Source organism: Diorhabda sublineata, chromosome 2 (assembly GCF_026230105.1).
Source record: "Diorhabda sublineata isolate icDioSubl1.1 chromosome 2, icDioSubl1.1, whole genome shotgun sequence".
In the NCBI taxonomy this organism is placed as follows: Eukaryota; Metazoa; Arthropoda; class Insecta; order Coleoptera; family Chrysomelidae; genus Diorhabda; species Diorhabda sublineata.
Genome location: NC_079475.1, coordinates 5315385 through 5340762, shown reverse-complemented (window position 1 = coordinate 5340762; position 25378 = coordinate 5315385). Strand labels below are relative to the sequence as shown.

Sequence of the window (25378 nt, the reverse complement as noted above, 5' to 3'; positions counted from 1 at the left end):
TTCATAAATATAAAATGTCTTTATTTTTTTTTTAAATAATCTTACCGTTATCGTAAGTAGTTAGTTAAAAATATATAACCTAACTATAAATATATTTCCATATACATAATATACAGATAGTATTAACTTGTCGTGGGACACCCTGTATATCGCAAACGATATAATTTTTTAAATTACAAAATGCTAGTCACAACGTCGTACTGTTAGGAAATGTTGGGGAAAGGCTTACGACTTTTCCTTGAAAATAACAAAGTTTTATGAAATATTGCAAGAGCAAAATAAGTTATATAATAAATTATCCATAGTATGAAAATATTTTTATTTAAATCAATTGACTGATGAAAAACTTTTGTGAAATTTTAAGGTTATGTCACAACAATGTACCAAATTTAAAATTTTCAAGTTAAATAAAGCTTATTCGAAATTTTAGTCCCTATAACAACTAAGGGACTTGGTATAGAGGTAAATTGTCCCCAATCACTATAATAAGTGATAAGATTTGAATTTCAGTACATATTTAGATTTTTACCTGTGAGCGGGAGGGTTTAGGATTTAGAGGTAGTAATGGAATTGTTTACTGTCATAAACCAAGTATCAATTAGTCACTTTGAGGTTTATATTTTATATTCCTTAATATCCAGTTATTTCTAGGTACAATTATTTACTTCTGTAAATATTTTTAGTATAGTTCCAACAGTTTAGTAGTGGCAAATTTTTAGTGCGCTTTTGATTTTAGTTAGTGAAAAAATGGAAAGTATTAGAGATTTATACAAGTTCTATTCTAACGTAAAATGTAAGTAAACTAAAGCAATTTCTATTATAAACTATATTATATATATATATATATATATATATATATATATATATATATATATATATATATATATATATATATATATATATATATATATATATATATATATATATATATATATATATTAGATAAACAATTAATTTTTTTTAATTTGCCGCTCATTAAATGGCATTTTAAACTAGATACTTTGTATAGCTTTATCACAAACTCAAAACTTGTTCAATTATTGAATTTTTATAGTTTAAAAATAAGCAACAACCATTTTTTTACCAGTTGAATCGAAAAATTCGTAGTCTAGCATAAAAAATCTATTTTTTTTTGAAATTTGATTTTATTACTCAAAATAGGACGATACACTGAGTGTCCTCTTTAAATATGAGGACACAAAAGTCACTGGTGGCCAGATATGGACAAATTTTCCAATTTGTCCAATTTGTCCATATCTGGTTTTTATTGTATTGCTGAAACAACACGTTCTTTTTTGTCTTTAAAACACTCCAATAACGCTACGTGATACGAGGATTGCTACTTAAGTTTTGAGATATGGCAACACTGATGTGAATGAAGATTGAAGTATGCTTGGGCATTAGTTCCACTCGCATACATTGCATGAACTTTTTTCTGTCAAAAAGATTTGATAATCGCTCAAAAAACGTTCGTGCAGATTGGTGCAAAAAAGTGCTGAAAAAATTCAATCATGGTGCTTAAAAAGACGTCTATAAGATCGTGACAGGCGATGAATATAAACCCGAAACTAAACAACAATCGAGTGTATGGATCTTTCTAGACGAGCCAAATCCAACAAAAGTTATTGCGCTCGATGCACTTCGAAGCAAATGGTCGCCTGTTTTTTAGAATAACTGGACATGTCTCTACCGTTCCATTAGAACAACGTAAAACGGTCTATTCTGAATGATATACCGATACACCAATCGCAAAAGATGACTCATGCGAGCTCTCGCACATCAGTTTAAAGAAAAACGTTTTTGAACAATCAAAACATCGAATTAATGGCTCATTCACCGTACAGTCCTTGTTTGACAATTAATAATTTCTTATTCCTGCAGATCACAAATAAATTACGAGGTCAACGTTTTTCCACTCCTAAATAAGCGGTCGATGGTTCAAACGCATGCAAAAGTGTTTTTGAAAAACAATAAAGCCATATTCAATTATGAATATTCGTTTTTATTTGTCTACCTCAAAACTTCAGTTTGAATCCTCAAACTCGCTGTTTATTGTTTTCTTCTCGATGACTATTATACCAAAAGCATCTCAAAAAACTAATGTCATAAAGTAGCCAGCCGAATTTCACGCTTTTGAGTTGGTTCAACACGTGTAGTCCACTGTCGATGTGAAATGATAAAGCCATGTTTCATCCATTGTCACATATCGATATGAAAATTGTGGTTTTTTACCATTGAGCAGCTCCAAACAGTGCTCAAAATAATCAATTCGTTGTTGCTTTTGGTCAATTATGAGCTCGCGTGTCTTTTACTTTGAATACAGCTTTCGCATACCCAAATCTTCAGTCTCGTTTATACTCAGCAAACTACTTCTCAACGGTTGATTTTCCTGGGCTACCTGAATATCATATGGATTTAATACTAACATCGCCATCTGTGTGTCAGTCTACGAAATTTTTAGTCTGCCTAATATTGATATTAATAATTTATAACACATTTATGGGAAGGGTACAGTGACCGTTATTTCAAAAAGTTAGCCCAAGATTCGCGTCTAAAATGGAGTTTTATTGCTTTAAATCTAACATAAATGAGTTATATTAATTATTTAATACAAATTTATAAAATCATGTTAGGAATAGAAATATTTAACCACAGTCGCACATTTTTCATTGCCGCTGATCGAGAGAAATACAAAATGTCAATTGGATTAGGGTCGGGGTCTAAGCTTGGACCGAGAGAATGCTACCAGAAAGTTTAGTTGTTGCTGCCTATTTATGATAAGCTATTCAAAAATGTAATTGGAAGATTTTTATCATCTGTAGTTTCTGAGCTACGTAGAGAAACATGTATTCACTAAGACAAACTTTACTAATAAAAGTTGATAATCAAGTTCGTTTCAATGCTATTCTCTGATGTATAAACTTTGGAAAATGATGTATCAGGGATCAACAATAATGGGACATCTCATTTGTATCCCAGAAACCCTGGTAGCGCTTTTCCACGATCCCGAAGTCCTGATGCATCGTCTTTTCCTGTCCAGGTGACTAGTGGATGGGAGGAAGTGCATGCTGCGCCCCATATTTTCATTTGTAGGATATGGTCTTTTACAATCATACAATTTCTAAATTGAGTATCTTGTATAAGTTGTCCCTTCTGGGGTCATCAAAAAAATCGACTTTAATCTTTTCCATAGTGAGCTGAGATAATTTTTGGCAAATGTAATAAGATCCAGTTGACGAGTTTTATATGTAATGGTGGAAGGATCATTCTCTACTAATCCCTGAGACATATAAAACGGGAAAAGTTGTGTAACCAACTAGATATTAAAAGATGAAGTAACACGTTTTGATGAATTTTCAAGGTAGATTTGACAATAATAAGCCATAAGTGAATATTATCAACCAAAAAATTTATGGCAAAAGACAAAAAGTTGAATTTTGTAAACTAGTGTTACAATTTACGATTATGATTAATTACATAATTTATTCAGTGTACAATGTGTTCCCGTATAGGTGAAACGGCTCTGTTAAAAAATAAAAATTTCCAATTTTTATTTTTTGTTCAGCCCTGCTTGATAAAAAACTAAGTTCCAACATAATGTAGATTTCGAAAAATCAAGTAAGTACGCTTTGGGAATTTTTCAACAAAATGAACTAGTTTCCTGTGAAGTGCCTTTTATGTGGAATATATCAAAAAAGTATTGGGAAAAGACAACAATCAGGCCCATATACCAAATTTTGAAATCAGTTGTCCACTACGAGGGCTGCTACTTAAGTTGTGGGATATGGCAACACTGATGTGAATATGTCAAATCTGATATTATCGTCATAAAGTTGGACATTTTTAATGGTGAACGTATTCAGAACTTGTTATGATACGAGTGCTATTTGAGATGTTTATAGACACTTAAAACATTCATTTGTGTGAAAAAATGGAATCAAATTGAAACATTTTCGTGCGATGATTTTCTATGACTTTCGACGTAGATTGAACCAACAGCATTTTGCCGATCAACTCGCTTCGACTTTTTGTGGTTGAGCACAATCCGAACCATCGTGTTTCGCTGGTTTCCCGACCGAATTCAATCGTGGTCGCACTTCGCTACTGAATGAATTTCGTGAAAGTAGTCCAAAGTCGTCTGCTTTTCAGAACACATCGAAGTTGGGCGTAAACTTATATTGCAATATCGTCCTGTTCCAACCGTTATATTGAGGTATTCGTGGGCATTAGTTCCACTCGCATATATTCAATATTGCATGAACTTTTTTCTGTCAAATGATTTGATAGCATAATTTGATAATGGCTCCAAACAAGTTCGTTTCGACAGCTGTTGTCGTTTCTGGAAGGAACCAATTGAAATTGGCGGACACCTCCTTTGGGAGTACGAGGCAAAAATTATAATTTTATGAAGTAATTTTCGAAATAACCTACTCCACGTCACTATTACGTCAGATAAACAAATCTCGCCTTCTGTAATTGTTTTTCCGCTACGCCATGTCTGTAAACGTCAAAAATCGCACTGTCAACATTCCTTGTAAATGACATTTAACAATAACATACACGTAATGAGATCTCATAACATACACGTGCGTTTTGAGAAGAAAACTTAAACTTTTTTGGTTTAATTAAATTACAATCAAATTTTTATTTACGTTAGACTTTATTTGGTCTATTTACACAAAATTAATCAATTAAAAAACATAAAAACTTTTAGCATTAGCGAGATATATTTAGGATAGAAAGAGTGATGTCCCTAAATGTAGGCAGCACATTATGCAATTTCTTCAAAAATAGGACACGTTTTCTTAAGTAGCATGCTATGAATGGGCGTAGAAAAAGTATAGTACGTTACAAGAGTTGTAAGCCCATTACGCACTCGTGAAATTTTTCACCTCGTGCCTAATGGGTTACTTACAACTTTTGTTGCGAAATATACTACTAATGATTTAGAGAGATGATGCAACGGAGGTAGTTATAGTTTGGTACCAACTACTCTCCATTAACCTACGGTTTGGTTAATAAATTACTTGACTATACTCTATTTGGAAAGAGCGTAGAGTAATAAATGCTCATCATAAATGCAAAACCCTGAAATTTTTAGTACGGTACTTTACGTCCAAAATTTGGAATATTTAAATATGCCAATGATAAATAGGAAACTGGACAGAGATATATTTTCCCCATAATTGACCGTACTAAAATGTAAGCGGTTACCTAGATAATCCGAATGGCCATCCTTTTCTTTCCAAAATTTAATGATATCTTTATTTCACTCTCTATTTTAATACTTCACACCAACCTCTGAATCTCCCCAAAAGTAAGAAGACCATTATTATCATAGCCGTTGCAATGGATTTTTCGTAATTAATAAAATATTATTATTGTTTTTTAATATATAAAGTTATTTTTAATTAATTATTTACAAATACGAGTATATACAAAGGAATTGTTTTGGCCGATAAGTAAACATAATTGGAAATTTGAACTTGATGCAATAACTTTCGTAGAAAATAAATGTTGGATTCATTTGCTAAGGTTTAATAAAATATAAATTGTTCTTAAATGTGACTACGGCTATGATGGCCAGGAGAGGGATTGATTTATTACTCTACACTCCTTTCGAATCGAGTATAGGTATTTTTTATTACATTTACTATAAGGTATTTTCACTCAGCGTTACTGTCCCCCGCGTTAATGGTAAATATCTCATATTTCATCAATTACCATTTTCTGTGAATATTTTTTTTATTTTGTCCTCGATGTGGGGTAATTAATCTTCAGTCAAACATGGTTGTTAGGGTAAAATCGTAATGGAATTGAAAAAAGGAAGTCGTTGGTCTGATGTTAGCAGTGACCAAGAAGCCCTTATCACAGTCACTACCGTATGATATACATTCTGAATCAAACTCCGAAAACTCAAACTATCCAGAAAGAAGTACTAAGCGTGAAAAACGAGCATAGGTTAAGAAATCTACAGTCTATTTAAGAAATGTATAGAGTAATAAAATGGGGAATTTCGTCCAGTGCGGCTCAATTTCGGTGTCCGCCATAGGTGTAGGTCTTGAAAGATTGTGTGAGGGTTGCTTAGGTAGTACCCTCTTAACCTTCTACTAGTGCCTCTGCCTAATTCCAAACCTATTTCAGATTCGGCTTTCCTTTTTACGGGTATCCTACCGGCACACCTTTGGCACACTATTTTCAGTGTTTGTGAATGGATAACAATAGGCTAAACACATATATTGACCCCAACCCGGGTGGCACTACCTGCACTTGATAAAAAGAAAAAAATTTACAATGAAATCAATGCCAAACTATGAAAGTGGCTTAAATATTCGTTGGGCCACTCTGTGGTCCCTTTGCATACCTAATGAGGTTTCATTACTCTATACCTTTTTGAAATAAACTAAAATTGGTTTGCAGAAAGAAATAGAAAACTATGAGAGGCTGGCAAAAAATATTATGGAAACAAAAGGTGTACTTAAGTGTTCCAATTTGACAGAAGAGGACAGAAAATATATCTTCAAAACCTTTTGGGGTATGAGTTGGCATTAGAAAAATATTTACGTTGACAGTCTTGTGATATCTGTACCTGTGAAAAGACAGAAAAAATGCTGAGAAGTCTAGAAGAGCCCGGTCTTTAATCTATTACCTAAAATTACAAGATCAACGACTAAGAGTTTGTAGAACAATCTTTCTTCATAATCTTAGCATTGGGAGATGGACGGTCTTAAAATGGAAGAGCAATGTTTTCATCCGAGGCAAAGACAAAAATCATGAAAAAATCAAAAGCAATCAACTACTTCAAACCCTTTTGCAAAAGAGCCTCAAGAGTTATTAAATTTTTTGAATTCATTACCCATCATTACTGCCGAGCAATAATTGAAAAAAAATACCTTTTACCAGAATGAACATCAAAAAAAGGTGTTTGTGACTTTTACGTAAAAAATTGGTGTGAGCAACAAAACATAGAGCCTCTTTCTCTCACTATATTGGCATTTGATAAGAAAAACTTCATCCCTAAAAAAGATCAATGTGAGCGGTGTGTTGTATACAAAGTTGGAAAATTGCCTGAAGTAGATTAAATAGAGCATCAAACTATAAAAGGAGAAGCGAAATCAGAGAATGAAAAGAAGAAAAAAAAAGAGAAAAGATTGTTCTTACAGTAGACCTACAGGCTGTAGACAGCTTGCTTTACCAAACAAAGCTCCAAATACATAACCTGACATTTTAAAAATAAAGAAGGTGTCTGTTATTTATGGAATGAAAGTGAAGGAGGCTTAAATTCCGAATAATTTCCTAGTATTTGGATGGATTTAATAGAGAACAAAGTTGTATTCCAGGATGAATCTGCTCAACCGATGAAATTATTATAACGCTTTACTCAATACAGATATGAATGAAAATATCGTGGAAGAGCAAAAATTCCTTAAGGTCGGGCATACGCAAATGGAGGCTGACTATGCATTCCACCATAGAGAGGGCTTTAACCCTCTGATAGGCGCATTATGATTCGTAACTTGATCGGACGCAATTCATCTGAAAGATCAAGTACATTTATTTTTATTTTAACCGAAAAAGAAAGGATGAAAATTCTAACGACGGTAGACTGAAGCATATGCTTCATTTAACAAAACGAAGATCGTTCAGTAAACAGAATTATTGTAGCTCAGGGATGTTCAAAAATCTGGAAGACCAGGACTAAGCGACGATGCAAAGTTATATATTTTGCTGTCATTAGAATACGACCTTCACGCAACTACGAGGATGGTCCTAGAAGTACCTGGTCTAACCTAGAGAAGGCGATAGTTGCTTGGAAAATAAGTTGGAAGACGCCACGTTTTTTGCTGTTTGTTTGACAGCCATCAATAGTGAACGTATTCAGTGGATTTATAAACATGGAAAAAATTGGTCATCGTTATATGATACGATAGAAGATTAACTAGATTCTACTCCGGCTCCTTCGTTACCAACAGTACAATTTTATGTAACAGAATTTAAACGAGGCCTTCGAACACCAACATCGCAGTGGTCGACTAATTGAGGTAACGATTCCAGAAATTTTGATGTAAATCCACAAAGGAAATAGGCTCTAGTTTAACTTTTACTAAAGAAATAGTATTTTTATACGAGTCAACGTCTTGTTTAAGTAGTATAGTAAATCGACACAATTCTCCAGCGCCCTTAACAATTATGCTTTTGTAAGAGTCGTCAGGGGAAAAGTTATTGGTCCTTATTTCTTTAGCGAGAATTTAACAGCGACGCGATATTTGGAACATCTTTGTATACCGATGCTTCTAATTGCCCGATTCACATACTAGGGAAAATTTTATCTATATCTATCTAAAAATGATTGAAACATATAGTTTACAGCTACCAATTTTTCCTGAACTTTTTTGGTGTTAATATTATCAAATCAAGGGCATATCACAAGAAATTTGAAACCGTTTCACTCCATACCCGTCCTAACCCCTCAATTCTTCCAAGGATTGTCGATCACCCCTTAGTATCTTAGCCGGGTAAAGTAACGTCACTAACTCTAAGAAATCAGTTGAGAAGATAGCTGGAGGATCTGCACTCTGTTGTGAAAAACTGAAACTTGGTAGTCCAAAACATTACTGATCTCATAGATTAAATGCACCTGACGGAAGTTTAAAGAACAAAGTTATTCATTACCAGCAGTACATATATTTGTTGTAGGTCAATAGACAAGTTGGGATTTTAGCTAATATCCCAGTAAAATAGGCAGTTGGCTGATGCCTATCCTCCCGGAGCATTAGCTAAATGCCGGACAATAGATTATTCGTCGAAAAATGACCAAGCTTTTGTCTATTCTCCTGGGACCCCCTGGGTTTTATACCTCTATCCGATGGTCTATATTTTCAATGACTCTGAGATATAATTGAGGTTCAATGTCTGTAATGTCCTTTAGCTCTTGAATTGTTCTTGGCTTATTGACGTACACTTTTTCTTTCAAATATCCCCGAAGAAAGAAGTCCAACCGGTGTCAAATCACATGATCGTAGCGGCCAATTAACATCGCCATGACCATTGAATTTCTCGCACCAAAGAGCCATTGTTTAGTTGGCTGTGTGCAAGTGGCACCATCCTGCTGGAACCACATATCGTCCAGGTCCATATCTTCAGTTTCTGGCCACAAGAAGTTATCATCTCGCCATAGCGAACACCATTCACGGTAACTGCTTGGCCGACCTCATTTTCGAAGAAGCACGGCCCGATGACGCACCAAACAGTCACTCTGTCTGTTCAACCAACCATTCGGCGTATTGACGAAGCTTGAAATGGTCAGCAGGCTTCAGCTCTTGAGTCAATTGAACCTAAGTGTGTAAATTCAATTCTTTATTCAAAATTCGCATCAGTGATGTTCGTGAAATGTTTAATTGTTGGGCACGACGACGAGTCGAGATCGGCGGCTCTTTTGCCACAGTATCCCGAACAACAGCAATGTTTTCCTCAGAACGAATGGGACGAACATGCACAGGTGTTTATATATTTCCTACAGATCCGATTTGCCGAAATTTGCGCACAATTCCCCCGATTGTGGACACATTTGGTCGATTATGCTGACCAAAAAAATTCCGAAGTGCACGAAATGCATTTTGATTTGAACGCCCATTTTCATAAAAAGCTTCAACAATCTTAACGCGCTGCTCAATTGTCTACCTCTCCATGGTTGAATTTGTCAAACACTGAAACAAAGAAATATTATATTAAGTTGGGCAAAAAACTTGAGAGGTTAAGGTGCGACTCACAATTAACATCGTGCATTATAGTTGGACCACCTTTTATAAGAGCTCTTGCTACACTCCAAATGATGATATTTATTGCAAACTTATATTACCACAAAGAAAATCCTCATTGATGACGCCTGTGCCATTTATTGCTCTACAAAATTTATACAGTTGCTGGACAAAAATTGCCACGAAAAAGTTCGAAGACCTATAATACTTAAAAAATGATTAAAACTTCAAATAAAGTTTTAATAATAAATAATTAATTAGTATTAGGGAAAAGAACAATAATAGTGATTTTTAACTTAAGTATTATTTTACGAAAAGAAGATTTAAAATATTTATGTTGTTTTTTATTCCATTTTTAGTTTTATGTCAAAGATTTTTGATTAAAATACTGATTAATTTAATAAATAATTTACCAAATATATTACCGTTATTTTACTTACCCTTGAAATCTTTAGAGTCAGGAAAATAAAGCGATTTCTCACAAAAAAACTGCTTAGTCATAAAAGCAATTATAACTTATTAAGAATAAAAAATGACTACTACTACTACTACTACTATGTAAATTAGTTTCTAATAATGTAGAATATCCAAAAATACACCAACTATATTTTTGGTTTTAACCTAAAATTGCAAAATTCATTTTTATTAAGTTTTATTCTCCTGCAAAATTGGGTTAAAGTGAGTTTACACTCTTGGCCGACGATTTTATGCAAGTTGTCCCTGTTACACTTATTAACCACTGGGCATAAACCAGCTCTGTATTTCGGTGTATAATGCAGAAAAAAATTTAGTGGCCTGTAAAAAATACAAAACAAATGCCAGTTTCCTAGAAATTTTTTTGTACTTTCAATTTGGCCTCTATTTAACCCCGAAATTTTGGGTTTAGTTTACCTTGAACAGGTATACACATTGAGAGAAACTACAAGAATAATAGTCAAAATAATAATTTAAAATGATATTAAAAACAAGATTTGCTTTCAAAGAACCAATTTGAATAAAAATGTCAAATTTTGCGACATTTTTATTAAAGAAGACTCAATATTATATATTGACAACAATCGCTTCGTCATTTTTTATATAAATATAATCTACTTATTGTTAACGATTTTTTTGAATGACAAAAAAACAGCATCACCCAGTGTTTTTGATTATTTTCTTGAAATTATTATCGTCGTGACTTATTTACTATCTGTATGAAGTTCATATAAAACTATTCTATAAATAATAATAACGACGATAAGGGATGTGTAACCCTGTGAAGTAATTTACTTGTTTACTGTTTATTTACGTAAATTTAATATTATTAAGAGCAATATGTATTTAATAATAATCAGAAGAACATCTCTGATGGTACTAATAAATTTCGTTATTTGAATATATGTAATACAGTGTGAGCTACAACTTATATAGTACTTAGCAAAAATATTTAATGTTATGAAGAACTCCTTTAGAGATTTTTTAACCAAACGTTTCACTCGCTTTCTTTTCTGTTTCGATTGTTACAGGCCCTAGCCGTCGAGTAGCGCCTTCCATCACGCTGCCAGTCACCCTGGAGGACCCTGCCACTAATTGGAAGGGACCGCCGCCCGGTTCGGAACCCCAAAGTTTCGCACAAGGGCCAGCCAATTCGTTTTCAGGGCCACCGGCTGGCTTCCAAGGACCCTCGCCATTTCAAGGCCCGCCGGCGGGGGCTGGGTCGCCAGCCGGTGCGCCTCCATACCAGGGGGGTCCTCCACCGGGTTCAACTACACCCCAATACACCGCTTCACCGGCTCCATCAGGTTCGTCGACCCCTGGACCTGGTCCGCCGCCTAACGCGGGTTTTCCACCTCCAAATAGTGCCGGTCCGCCGTACAATGGTCCAGGACCGGGTCCTTTCGGTTCTCCGTCGGCGGGAGGACCTCCGTTCGGCCGACCCGGGTCTTCAGGACCTCCTTTTGTTGGAGGCCCGGGTCCTACCGGTAACCACTTTCAACATTTCGGTCCCGGTCCTGGTTTCGGAATGCCACCGGGGTCACCATTCGGGCCTGGTCCAGGACACCCCATGTCGGGACCCATGGAGCCGGCTCACGGAATGATATCTAGGCAAATGGGCGGGCCAATACCTGTTGAACAAGGGTAAGTACTGATATTTTATGATTTTACCAATATCTCAATCATTATCAGTTATTTTTGTCGAATTTTATGAATATTTAAACTTTTTCGGTTTAAGAGATAAGATAAACATTATACACTAAAAATAATCATCAAAAGCCAGTTTTTTCACTGCCGACAATTATAATATCGAAATGATATGTTTTTAAAAAACTCTTAGTAATTAAATACTGAAGAAAAAAAATTATTTCAAAAAAAACGGCATATATTGGGTTGGCGACAGAGTAATTTTGGCTCCGTAGTATAAAACACTTTGTTTAACAAAGAATACTTTTTAATCAATTATATATTTTCCATTTTGCTCAATGACCTTTTGCCAACTTTATTTCATCGTCTTTTGTCAAAGTTGAAGGTCATCGTCATTTGTGAAAGTTTGACCATTCAAATAATTCTGCAAACTTAGAAATAAATGGTAATCGGATGGTACCAGATCAGTGCTGTATGGGGGATGTGGCATCATTTCCCAGCCAATAGTTTCCCACGAATTGTCAAAGATGTGTGAGGCCTTGCATTATCATGGTGGAACATCAAACCTTTTCGATTTGACAATTCTAGCTTTTTTCTTTGATTGCTTCATCTAGTTTCATTAATTGTTAATACTAAACATCAGAATTGATCGTTTGATTCCTTGGAAGCAGCTCAAAAAACACAACACCTTTGACAGCATGAGCTTTTTTTATTGTTTTTCAGCTTTCGATATGATTTGTGCTGGTTCATCGTGTTTGCTCCATAATCGTTTTCGAACTATGTTACTTACAGTGATGATTCTTTTCAAGAAAGGGTCGCTTTCATTTCGTTTAAGGTGCATATAGCAGATGTTGATTGTTTGTGTTAAATGTTTTTTTTTTTTCAATTCGTGAGGTATCCAAATATCAAGCTTTTAACTAGCCTAAGACATTTTAAGTGTTTTTCAATGGTTGTGTGCCTCTTTGCAACCTCTCGAACAGTTGTATGACGATCCTCTTCAAATATGACTTTGATTTGGTCATCATCAACTTCAGTAGGCCGACCAGGACGTTGCTCATCTTAGGGGGAAAATCTCCAGAACGGAATTTAACCCACAACTAATAGCTTCAATAAAATCAGGCACTACTTGCTTCTAAAGTTACGTCAATGTGACCAGTATTACGTGACAAATGGCAAAGTACAGCACTAACATAAGTTATTAAAAAAATGAGGCGAGGTCCTCTATCAGTAAAAAGCGAAAGTACTTAGTTGCCAAACTCAATGTATAAAAATAACAGGTAATTTTATACTTTCGCGGTCTTTCTCGTGAATGATTTTTTTTAACATCTTCGTTTTACGGCGGATTTACAAAAAAAATTATGGGAATAAAAAAATGAAAACTTATATTGCTTTCGGGGCTTTAAATGTTCATGAAAATGCACTCATTCACGTATAATTATTGATAACATTTTTTCAAATAATCATATTTGAAATTTTCATATGAAATTTTTTTTCATAATTTTCCCCAAAAAAAAAATAAACAAATTTAAAAAAAAATATACAAAAATGTTGATTTATCATGTTTTTACAATTAAAAATAATAACAGTTTCTCTTAAAATTGACCTTTTCTCATATATAATCGTTTGTACCTTTTTTAACAAGTAATCATTAAAGTTATATGAACAAAAACATTTTTAAAATCACTTATTGTAATAAAGTGTCTTATTTTTTTTTCATAAATCCGCCGTAAAAACGAAGATTTAAAAAAAATCATCGAAATCGGATTTTTCGATTTTCTAGAACCAAAAAACGAGGGGACCGCGAAAGTATAAAATTACCAAATAACATAAAATGACACTCCTCATTCGCTAATAGATGGCGCCGAATTTATTTTATTTAAAACAGGTTTCATTAATATCACCTAAAAATCTCGCATTAACCCCTTGTTAGAAAACACATCGTATAAAAACACCCAAAAAAACAGCAAATATGTAAATTTTTTTCTCTTACATTTTGCTCTATCTCCGTTCTACCCCAGTTCGGGGGTTGGTGTGGGCAGCTCTCCTCTCGCTAGGTACAGAACGCTACTGGCTCAATACGTCTATAGTGTAGTCGTCGCGTCGGGGGCACCTGTTTTTCCTTTGCCTGGTTCTCCTATTAGCTCGCTCTTTAATATTATTCGCTGATTAAAAATAAGCATTTAGGGTAATACTTAATGTAGAAATATAAATCGACAGTACGAAACGTACCCCAATGTGTCCCTAATAAATGTTTTGTTAAGAAGCAACTAACAATAATCGGTGGCGGTTAAGGTGACCATACACTAAAATTATTTTTGCACGGACGCTGAAATTACATCAATAAATAAACGATTAAATCATTTTTTCATTTTTTTTATAGATCAAAATTGAGAAAAAAGCCTGTTGAAAGAAAGAATGATGTGATGGTGAACATATTTTTTGTTTTAATAATTCTATATATTTAATGTAATGATTTTTTTTTGAATTTTCTCGAAAATTGTGTGCTCCTCTTACGGATGTTTAGAAAATGACGCAGTGAAAAATTAAAGGGCAGTTGATTTAACTATTGTTGGATTTTTGATGGGTTACAATTTGCTTTCTTCCCCCCGAGAGCGTTTTTGATAATTTAGTTTAATGAATTATAGATATTTTCAGTTCCTTTTAAACAGTATGTTTGTTTTCTTTTTTATATATGAATGTGTTTTGACCTACTTCCCGCGATAAAAGTACAAATTGTCGGTTTTATTATCGGGTAGGTAACAGACAAGAACTTTATCAAACTAAAATATGTGTAAAAGATAATTAAAAAAAAAAATCCGAGTTGACATTATTTAGTTTATATCAAATACGTAAATTTGAATATATCGTTTTATAAAAGAAAATATTCAAAAAACAATATTTCACATTAATTATATTTGTCAAATATACATTGTACTCCGAAAATATTTACAAATTATTTTTCCGTCCTTGGTACGGTGACGATTCTGCGCAATAGAGATTACGTGTTCTAAACGGGCGTTTACCGTTATACGAACGATTCTATTTTGAGTCCCAACCAACTTAGATATCGGTTGTGAACCGTTTCTAGGACGGTCTTTTCGATACTTAGTTGATAGCAATTACTGTTACAAGAACCTTGCATAGCCGGAGATTGTGCAGAAAATATCTATAAACGCTTCCAATAACAGTTCCAAGAACGGTCCAGACTATCAGGTTGGAACAAACCTGTAGATTTGGGGTCTCATATCCACTGTGATCCAAAGGATCTATTGTGTCCCATTTTCTTGCTGCGATACTGAGAATCCTCGATGTTTACAGCTTTAATCCCACTCCTAAAAAGAATATAGGTTGACTTTAATTGCCAGAGATCTTCGTCTTCTATTTTATACGCACCCAGGTGTAGCGTTCTGGAGTTTCTTAGCGTTTCACACTCCGAAAGAATGTGGATAGAGGTTTTGTCCTGCAGATTGCATTCTCTGCTGAATCTAGCATCTTCAGGAGTTTGTTGAGGCGACAGTGCTCCGATAGAACTTCTGTTAGTATTCGTGAATTACGTTAATACATTTAGCAGATTTACTCTGATTAGAGTTTTCTCAGAAAAATGTCGAAAACTCAGTTTTCTTGAAAATATTAATTGAAATAGAAAAAATTATAAGATATACGAGAGTTGTCCATAAAATAGGATTCCCGAGGAACTGCGGACGGTAGGAACGCTCTTAGACGGGATTCGGTGAGACTGGCGATGGCGTCTCCCAGTTCATGCCCCTGCGAGCTGACTACGTTGTTCATTCTTGTCTTGGTATACGTCAAATTGGTGCCAGGACGTCAGGAATTAAGTTCTGAGATTCGTTTTTTGTTGCAAAAAACGTTTCTCCTGTGGAAATTCATTCCCAACAGTATATGAAATGGGCAACATGTGCTCAAATTGTGCATAAAATTCGAAGATAACTTGCAGATTTGTATGGAATATTTACAGCCCAGACTTGGCCCCTAGTGATTATCCTATCTTCCTTAAATTACACTTTGGAGGGACGATTTCACACACGACGAAAAGCTGAAAGAAGAGGTTTTAAGCTATCTTTGTGGCGTGGTCTAAACAGCGTTTGTTTTGAAAATAGAAGGAAATCTAAACTCTCCAGTTATGTATTTATTAATGCCGACATATTTTTCATTGTGAACATTCTTTGGGAACTTTATTTTATGGACAAGTTTCTTAGTACTAGTAACATTTTGAAAATCAAGCAAGACTTAAAACGAAGTACCTTTAAGTTCGAAAATCTTTATTTCGTTTTATTTATATTTTCATCTCAACTTTCAGAAATACGACTAAAAATAAACATTTTTTGATAAGTTATTGAGAATATTTATAATGTTCATATACATCCCCCATTCTTGCGTAAATTTTTTTCACAGCATACATATTTTTGCTTTTCTTTGTTGATTCTCCTATGAAAAGAGAGTAATAAACCTCAAGAGAGGTAACTTGTTAATTTTCATGCTTCAACACTTTTACTAAATGAAATCGATCAACTAAACGATGTTTTGATTTAGACAAAAGCGCAGTGACCGAAAAATATTTTTTTAAACAAACTGCATACTTTTACTGTTATTTGGATAGGTACAAGAACATCAGCATGACCACCTAGGCTATCAGATTTATTACCAATTGATATTTTTATTTAGATATCTGAAAATCTAAATATATGCCGATATAATGATGAATTATATCAAAATGTTGATGAATGTCGAAAATCAAACCAGAAATATTAGATAATACGGGTAGAATTTTATTATAACTTTTATACGAACGAAAAGACTTTCCCCATTATAAGATTTCTTTGAAGTGTTCTATACATTTTATTATTTGACACTATTTTGTTGGAATTAGGTAATTTCCGCAATTATTATCTTCATCAACAGTGTTGCCAAGTTTTACATATTTTACAATTTTTTTTTCTATGCTTCGAATTCAATAATTACCGATTTTCAATTTTTATATGTTAAATTTGTATTTTGCATTTAAATATCGAATTATTCAAAATAAAAATGTTGATATGCAGAAAAGGTACACCCTTTCTACAACCTCCGTCTCTAATTACAACCAAATACATAATTACTCTGAAGAATGTACAATATCTAGACTCCAAGTTATATAGTTCCAAAATGCTGAGTATAAATAGTTTTAATTGAGACATCTTGTACCTCAGTAACAAGTTTTATCTTTCGATATTGGTAATGGGAAGTGTAGAAAAATCGTAGCTATTCATCTATAAAAACTCGAAGCCTTGGAAAAAGTCGTAAAACCTGGATGTAATATCTTTCAAGTGGAAACTTACGCAATAGAGAATGTGAATGAAACAGGAATATAGAAATCTACATAGACAATACCATCAAAATCGATAAAATCAAAGGTGGTAATTAAAAATCACGAAGCACTCTCCTGAATTCGTGACACTGGAGTAAGCCTATGCTGGGTACCTGGACACTATGAAGTGGAAGGCAAGGAAGAGTCAGGATAAATTAACGAACAGAAGTGATTGCACGATATCAAGAGCGATTTGGCCATTGTATTGTTGGCACTAGACTACAAAAATGTAGAATGACAATAAATAATTGTGTAATGAAGAAAAACATACGATTTGCTCTCCTGGTGCTGTGCGTTGACTAGAAAAAGACGTCAAATGCTGAGATACTACACAATAGATTATTTCCAAGATGTAACAGATTTTAGAAAGATCAAAAAATTCATTCTGTGCTGGAAATGCTTCAAAACAATCTATAAAAGGAAAACAGATAGGAGAGTAGTTGGCTAGTTAACTGAATTTCTAAATCGACACAACACAATACGCTCCAAGCCTCCTAGTGCACTAAGATCAATCTAGATCGAGGTTACTCGTACTAACCTAACCTAAAAGATACTGTTTATATCCATTTTTTTAACAACATTGGTTGAACCAAAAAACCTTGAAATTTGAATATCTATGGAAGGTTATATTAAGCACCTGTTATTTGTGAATGGGTAATCTGATGTCCATATACAGGGTTCCTAGAAGTCCCGAAAACCGGGAAAAAACGGGAATACCACAGAGTCGAAAAAAACTGGGAATTCGACGCGAATTTTCAGTAATTTTGAGTGAACCAACTAGACATAGCAAGTTGATATTGGTATAGCTCAAAAACCTTCCGACTCATCTCGAGAATCGCATCATCCAATCGAAACAACATCTTGAACCTTCCTCTATTTGCACTCTTACGGGCCCGCGTATTTATTGATCGCATAATTTGAGAGCATGTTACATGTTGTTCAGAGACAGTCCTTCCAAACGAGGAATGTTCTTATCCACTACTCGTTGCTTTGAGTTCCCTCCGAAATTCTGGCTAGAAGACATACCTGTTTCCAAAAAACTAAATCCGCCCTTGAAAAAAATTGTATATTCTTTGCAAAACATGAATCAGAAGCCATCATATTCTTCGAAACACTCCTATCCACATTTTCAAAATGCAAGATATCGATTTAGTATACCGCAAGAGCAGCATTGAAAAAATTCATTTCAAAGATAGAACATGTTGATCTTTCCCAAGGATTGAAAAAACTGTTTGATGTATACGGTTTCCAAATAATTAGAAAAACGACCCTTAGAATTCAAATTAACCGAAGCAATACGTTTCCTTGATCCCAATAAGACTGACAACTATCGAAAAAATCCGTATAACTGATGTCTGAAGTATTTGACGTTTTCTGACAATAAGGAGATTTTGGTTGAAATTTTGAAAAGAAAATCACTTATAGGCCAAAGGTTAGTGCACAATTCTTCACAAAAAATTGGTAGATTAAAAAATCTAGATATTTCAAAATCTTTGATATTCTCGATGAGGAATGCTTACTCAAGATATGGCTCAGTGCAAAAAGACAAAAAATCACAAGATTTGCTTGGAATTGAAAAAAGAAAACTAGAAACAAAAAAGAAAAAAATTCTCAAAAGTCTCAAAAACGGCTTGCTTACAATAGTGGAGCAAAAATTAGTTAAATTAAAAAAATAACTTGGTTATTTTATTATACCTGTATTTTTAAAATAAATATTCGTCATAGTAAAAGTGTAATAAATTCTCGAAATTTCAACCGGGAAAATGTGAAAACCAACCTGGAAAAACCAGGAGAAAGACTGATTTTCAATATTCATTAGACACCCTGATATGATGAATATTTTTAAAAATATTAACCTATAAAATCGGAATCTTTATGAACCGCCCTGTATATTAATATTTAGATCTCAAGCTGCTACAGTTAGAATATTTTCAATTATTAATGAAACACCGTGTATGAGTGAATTCAAACAAAACGGAGACCGTGTAAATTAGGAAAATCATTTGATTCAATACAAACATTTACATAGATCGTCATTTTTGTTCTTCAATTTCTTGAGACAAATATGAACACTCGATTCGACTTGAAATCACAGTAAAATTTCTTTTCATAGTTAGCAGACTGTTGTTGAACCATCACTCTTCAAATCGTTTCGTTCAATGTTGATATGCGACAAGTTTTTATTTTTATGAAATTCCATAATATTTCTTCACTAAATTACCTTGAAAACATTTATCCTCTGGTAATAAATTGTATTCTGAACTTCCACCAGTCCGCGTAAATATTTTGCCGTTTTTAATTTCCTCATTTCTCACGCAATACAGACGAAATCTTTATATATATATATATATATAGTATAATTTTATTAGGATCCTCAAAATTAAATATACAGTAGATAAGTTGATTCCGGAAAATAATCCCTAAAATTATTTTTACCGACGAAGCTTCGTTCACCCCCTAGCCCCCCATAATTTGAATAAATATCTCCGAAGATATTGATTTTAAAGAAAAAAGATCAGACAAAAAATGAAGCTCATAATAAAATCTACAAAAAGGGTAAATACATTTTTTGCGGAAACCTATTGTTTTGACGGGTATGACCCAAAATATCTCGACTTGAATCAAATTAACTAACCTAGCCTAATGTGTAATGCCCCTGACTATGGGAACTTTCAGAAAATAAAATTTAAATATAAATATCAACCTACCAGCTCATGAAGTAAAATTTTTTAGGTAGTGTTAGGTTAGAATTCCCTTTCTGTGACAAAAGTTTGTCAAAATTTCAAATAAATTGTGAAAATCATTTAAATTATGATATTGATAAATCTTCTTTCAAATTGTCCATTTCGCTTATACATTCCGAAAAAAATAATATTTTCTTTTATTAAAATTTTAAAGGATACAGTTTTCGAAGCCAAATCGGAAATTTATGGTTTTTGGTTTTTTTATTGACCCAAACAATATTGGAATTTTGTTTTTCAAAATTGGGTTTCATTTTTATCTCAAATATAACAAAAAAATAAACAAAATGATTGAAAATATTGTTTTTCGATTTTTTATGAACAAAAATCACTTTCCAGGAAATGATTTTCACACAATCAATAATTTGAAGTTGAGCGTTGAATTTTATAAAATTATTTTCATTTAGAATGTACACCAGGAAGGCGTTTGAGAAATTTAAGCACATGATTATTTATCTGACAATTGACATTGACAGTAATGTCGAAATCTACCTTCTTTCTGTGACATAACCTTGTCAAAATTTCTAATAATTTGTGAAAATCATTTAAATTATGTTATTGATATATCTTCTTTTAAATTGTCGATCTTTGCATATACATTACGAAAAAAATACGATTTTCTTCTATTAAAATTTTAAAGTATACAGTTTTTTAAGTAAAATCGGAGAACTTGTAAATTTGGGTTTCATTTTTATCTTATTTGCAACAAAAAATAAACAAAATGGAAAAAAAAATATTGAAAATATTGATTTTTTGGTTTTTTATGACAAAAAAATATGGTTAAATTTACCAAATTGTGTGGCCTAAACATGCCTTAATTGAGAATATGAAAATTTATTATTTCGAATTATTTTATTCACGTGCGATTTCGGTTTACCGATTTTTTCCCTTTGTATAATATTTTTGCTTAATTGGCAATTATTTAAGTACTTTTGTATTTTAAAATTTTTCCTTCAAATGTTCATTCACGTATAATTGTTGGTAACTTTTTTTCAAATAATCAAATGAAGTCTTTATATTTTTTTATATAATCTACACAAAAAAAACGAATAAATTGAAAAAAAATTATACAAAAATGTTGATGTTTTTACAATTAAAAATAATAATTTCTATTAAAATTGACCTTTTCTCACATATAATCATTTGTACTATTTTATCAAGTAATCATTGAAGTTATATGAGCAAAAACATTCTGAAAATTACTTATGGTAAAATTTAGAAAAATTGAAAATTTTCACCATTAAAGAGAATTCAAAGTCATAAAAACGTCAAGTGAGATATTTCCTATATTTATTCACATAAATTTGGAGTAAAAACGGAGATTTAAAAAAAATTTCAGATGATTTTTCGATTTTCCAGAACGTTTATGATAAAATTTAAAGCTAGAAAACTATATGAAACCTTGTTTTTTTTCCAAAATGTTTTTTCCGTAAATTAACAAAATACGAACTGCGTATGATGCTTTGTAAAAAAGTTATGAACGATTATATGCCAAGAAGTGCGTTTATGATCACATTTAGTCATAAAACTATATAAAATCTCCAGGTGAGATATTTTTCATATTTTTTTCTTAAATCCGCCGTAAAAACGAATATTTAAAAAAAATTCATCGAAATCGGATTTTTCGATTTTCTAGACCCAAAAAACGAGGGGACTGCGAAAGTATAGAATTACCAATAATTTAAATACCATCCAAAATATTATCGAACTATAATATCTGTACCTTGGAACAAAAAGGGCCAATGTCCAAAATTTCAAAATTTGAGTTAAATGCTCAATTGAATTCAGGATGCGACATATAGTAATTGTTAAAAGGACCAAAGTCCTCTTATTATTAGATCATTGAAACTCAAATATTTTGTCACGACCAAAGTTATTTACTGGAAATGCAAAAATGGCGAATTCCTCAAATTTAAATTGGGTTTCCTGTCATTTGACGAAAATAGACATTGGCCCTTTTTGTTTCAAGGTACAGATATATATCTTTGTATATATACATTCCGAAAAAAATACGATTTTCTTTTATTAAAATTTTAAAGGATACAGTTTACAAAGCTAAATCGAAAAATAATTTATAGTTTTTTCGTTTTTATTATTGTCCAAAAAAACAAGGAGACCGCGAAGATATAAAATTACCAATAACCTAAATAGCATTCAAAATATTTCATATACACCCCGAATATCGTACTATAATATATAAATAAACGACCCCTTTCTTTTATTTGTTGATTGTCGTGTGTGTCTAGCCTACGTTCCTTGTTCGTTCCGCTCTAGCCTTACTATGTAGCGTTTACGTTCATATTACGTACACACAACCAAGCACATAGAGAACAGCACAGCAAATGCGGCATCGTGATAGTTACTCTTTAGCGGGCCCCCGACGCGCTGACGACAGTGTAGACCGCAAGGGGATGGTTATGGCTCGGCGGGGCGCCAAAGCTGGGCTACATTGCCGGAGCGAAGCACACACACACACATACACTCTTCTCCTCGCTCTACACTGTTTCGCGCTGTTGCCGTAACTTCAAATAAAAAATTTTTAAATTCATTATGTACATTAATCGGTGTACAAAAACCGAAAAATAATAGATTAGGTTTTATTTTTATGTTGTTCAAATAGTTTTATGGCGTTGGAAACTTGGTAAACTATATATTATGTTATTGAACGTACTGGATTTATAGTATTGTAATATTACTCAATATTTGCAAGATTTAAATACCTAGAAATCGTTTTGAGGAATAAAAAAGAAGATTTGGAGGTTTCACTTTATTTCGTGAATAACCGCATTGTTTTTTAAAAACTATACTGTTATATAAATTTAATCTCCCTAATGTTTCAATTAATTTATGATTTATAATATTAGATACTTTATTATAAATTTTAAGATTATAAATTAAATTTCATAATTTTGAGTTAGGTATGAATGGAAACTAAAATTAGATGTAATTAGGGTTGCCAGGTGGCCAAACCTAATAGCGGGACAGACCAGCCAGTTTGGCCGGACACATTTGGATAGAAAGGCCGGACTTTGTCTTATTATTAATACGGCTCGACAAAAAATGAGATTCTTTTAACTGAAAAAAAATAATCAAAAACTTCTTCTATTTCAGTTAAATATTAAAACAAACAATAATTTCTCTGAGTTACACAATTAAAATAATTATTTGTTTATTTGTAAATATCCTTACATGTCAAATGTTATAAATTAAATTCTACAACCAAAATTTTGTCCTTAGTATCAACATGTAATCTGTTCTTTAGTCCATCGCTGACCTATCAAGAAGAAAGCTCGTTCAACGTTTGCGTTATGTCCTGGGATAGCAAAGTAATACTAACAACTAGTTAGAAATTCTGAAAAGCAATCTTGACCTATCATTGATTTAAAATGGGCTACTCATTTTTTTTAGAGAACAGCTTCTTGAAATCAACGTTCTTTTGGGACTGCGTGATCGACTGACAGTCGACTCTCGTCTCTTGCGCTCGGCTACGCTCGTTTGCGAAATGTAAAAAGCCTGACAGTTTATTTTGGCCGGACACACAATCAAAAAGCGGTCGTATTCACGCAAAACTGACATATTGTATTTTGAAACTATTTGAATTTATTTATTTACAACCCTGTGACATTCAGAATCTCTTGTTTTTAGGGAAAAAAAGTAAACCAGAAACTACATTAAACTGGAAATATATATATATATATATATATATATATATATAAAGCTTTGGAATTTTATTTTTCAAACTTGGGTTCCATTTTTATCTCAAATGCGACAAAAAATAAATAAAATGAAAAAAATTAATGAAAATATTGTTTTCGATTATTTATGACCAAAAATATGGAAATGTTTTTCACACAATCAATAATTTGATGTTGAGCATTGAATTTTATAAAATTATTTTCATTTAGAACATGCACCAGGAAAACTTTGGGAAATATAAACAAATGATTATTTATCTGACAATTGACATTAACAGTAATGACACATTTTTATTACATTAGCGCCACAATTAGTAAATAGCACAACTAAATTTGTGTTGCTGAAATTTTTATGCAAGTCGACCTTCTCTCTGTGACAAAACTTTGTTACAATTTCTAATAATTGGTGAAAATCATTCAAATTATGATATTTTACTACCACTAGAGGGCACAAATATAAAATTTAAAAAAAAAACATATTTTTCGAACATTCTTCAACAAATTTTGCGCATATTTCATTTCACAAGTCTATTTTTTCAAATGAGTAGTTTGGGTGAGTAGGATCCTCCTTTTTTATATTAAATATAACATGATAGGTGGATATGACGTGTAAGTCTATTTATTTAGCCAACCAGTTATCCAGAATCCACTTGCTTAGATTTTTATTTGTGGACAACATATTAAATACACGTTATCTTAGTTGTTAATTGTTTGATTTGTTAAATGATTTATTTAATGATTTGTTCTCATTATTAGTAATATTAGCTTAAAATTTAGATATCGCCATCTAGCGGCCAGAATAAGTCTATTACGAGAACAGTTTAAATTTCTGCAGGTAGGCCAATGTGAGAACCATCTAAAATAAAATTTCATTTCATTCATTTTTATTTGGGCGAAACAGCCTAACAGACGTTCGAAGAAAAATTTTTATTATTTATTTTAATGTTAATTTAGCCTACTTAAACTTTTACGCTTCTATTTAAATTGGAAAGAGAAATTACAATATTTATCTATATATGAAGCAACGCCGTCTAGCATTCTCCTTGCTAATTAAATTGCTTAGAATTTGTATTTCTGAACAAAAGCTTTGTCAAACAACATCTAGTTTATCGGCTAAACAGAACCGGAATTTTTTCATAACAAGGTTCCCACTCTCCCTTCACAGAAATTGTTGGTGAATTTGATTTTCGAATATAAAGGTAAAAATTAAAAAATAATCAATATCTAATTTTATATTTTCAAATACGCCCTCTGGTGAATAGGATAGTAGTTTTAGTTTCTGCCATTGAAATACTTTATGTTGACTGTAGTATTCTTTCAATCATCTTCACAAATAAAAAGCAAGTTCAGTCTGGATAACTGCATATTTGATATAAATGTCCAATATATATATCAAATAATGTGCTGGGTAACAAGTTTATAAAAATCGGCTAAACAGAACCGGACTTACAGGCAAGGAGGTTCCCACTCTTCCCTACCTCTCATTTGAAGAAATAGACTAAAACTTGTGAAATGAAAAATGCCCATAATTTGTTAAAGAATATTTAAAAAATTTGTTTTTTCTAATTTTATGTTTCCCCTGCTGTAATGTAATCCGTTCTTGAGATATGCACGACGGCCGTTCTTAGTTGCACACCCGGTACTCTAATCAAATTTAGATAATACGGAGATATGTTTTTGATATCATCAATATAAACC

General features: G+C 32.7%; 1 protein-coding gene across 3 annotated transcripts in view; it reads left to right on the top strand.

Annotated features, from left to right (window-relative positions):
* The window catches only part of LOC130453065 (LIM domain-binding protein 2), a 104242-nt gene that overhangs the window by 10619 nt on the left and 68245 nt on the right, over positions 1-25378 (top strand). For all 3 annotated transcript variants that reach the window (XM_056792657.1, XM_056792658.1, XM_056792659.1), the window contains exon 2: positions 11264-11876. In XM_056792657.1, the coding sequence (XP_056648635.1) occupies positions 11264-11876 (613 nt within the window). The remainder of the gene's footprint in view (positions 1-11263; positions 11877-25378) is intronic.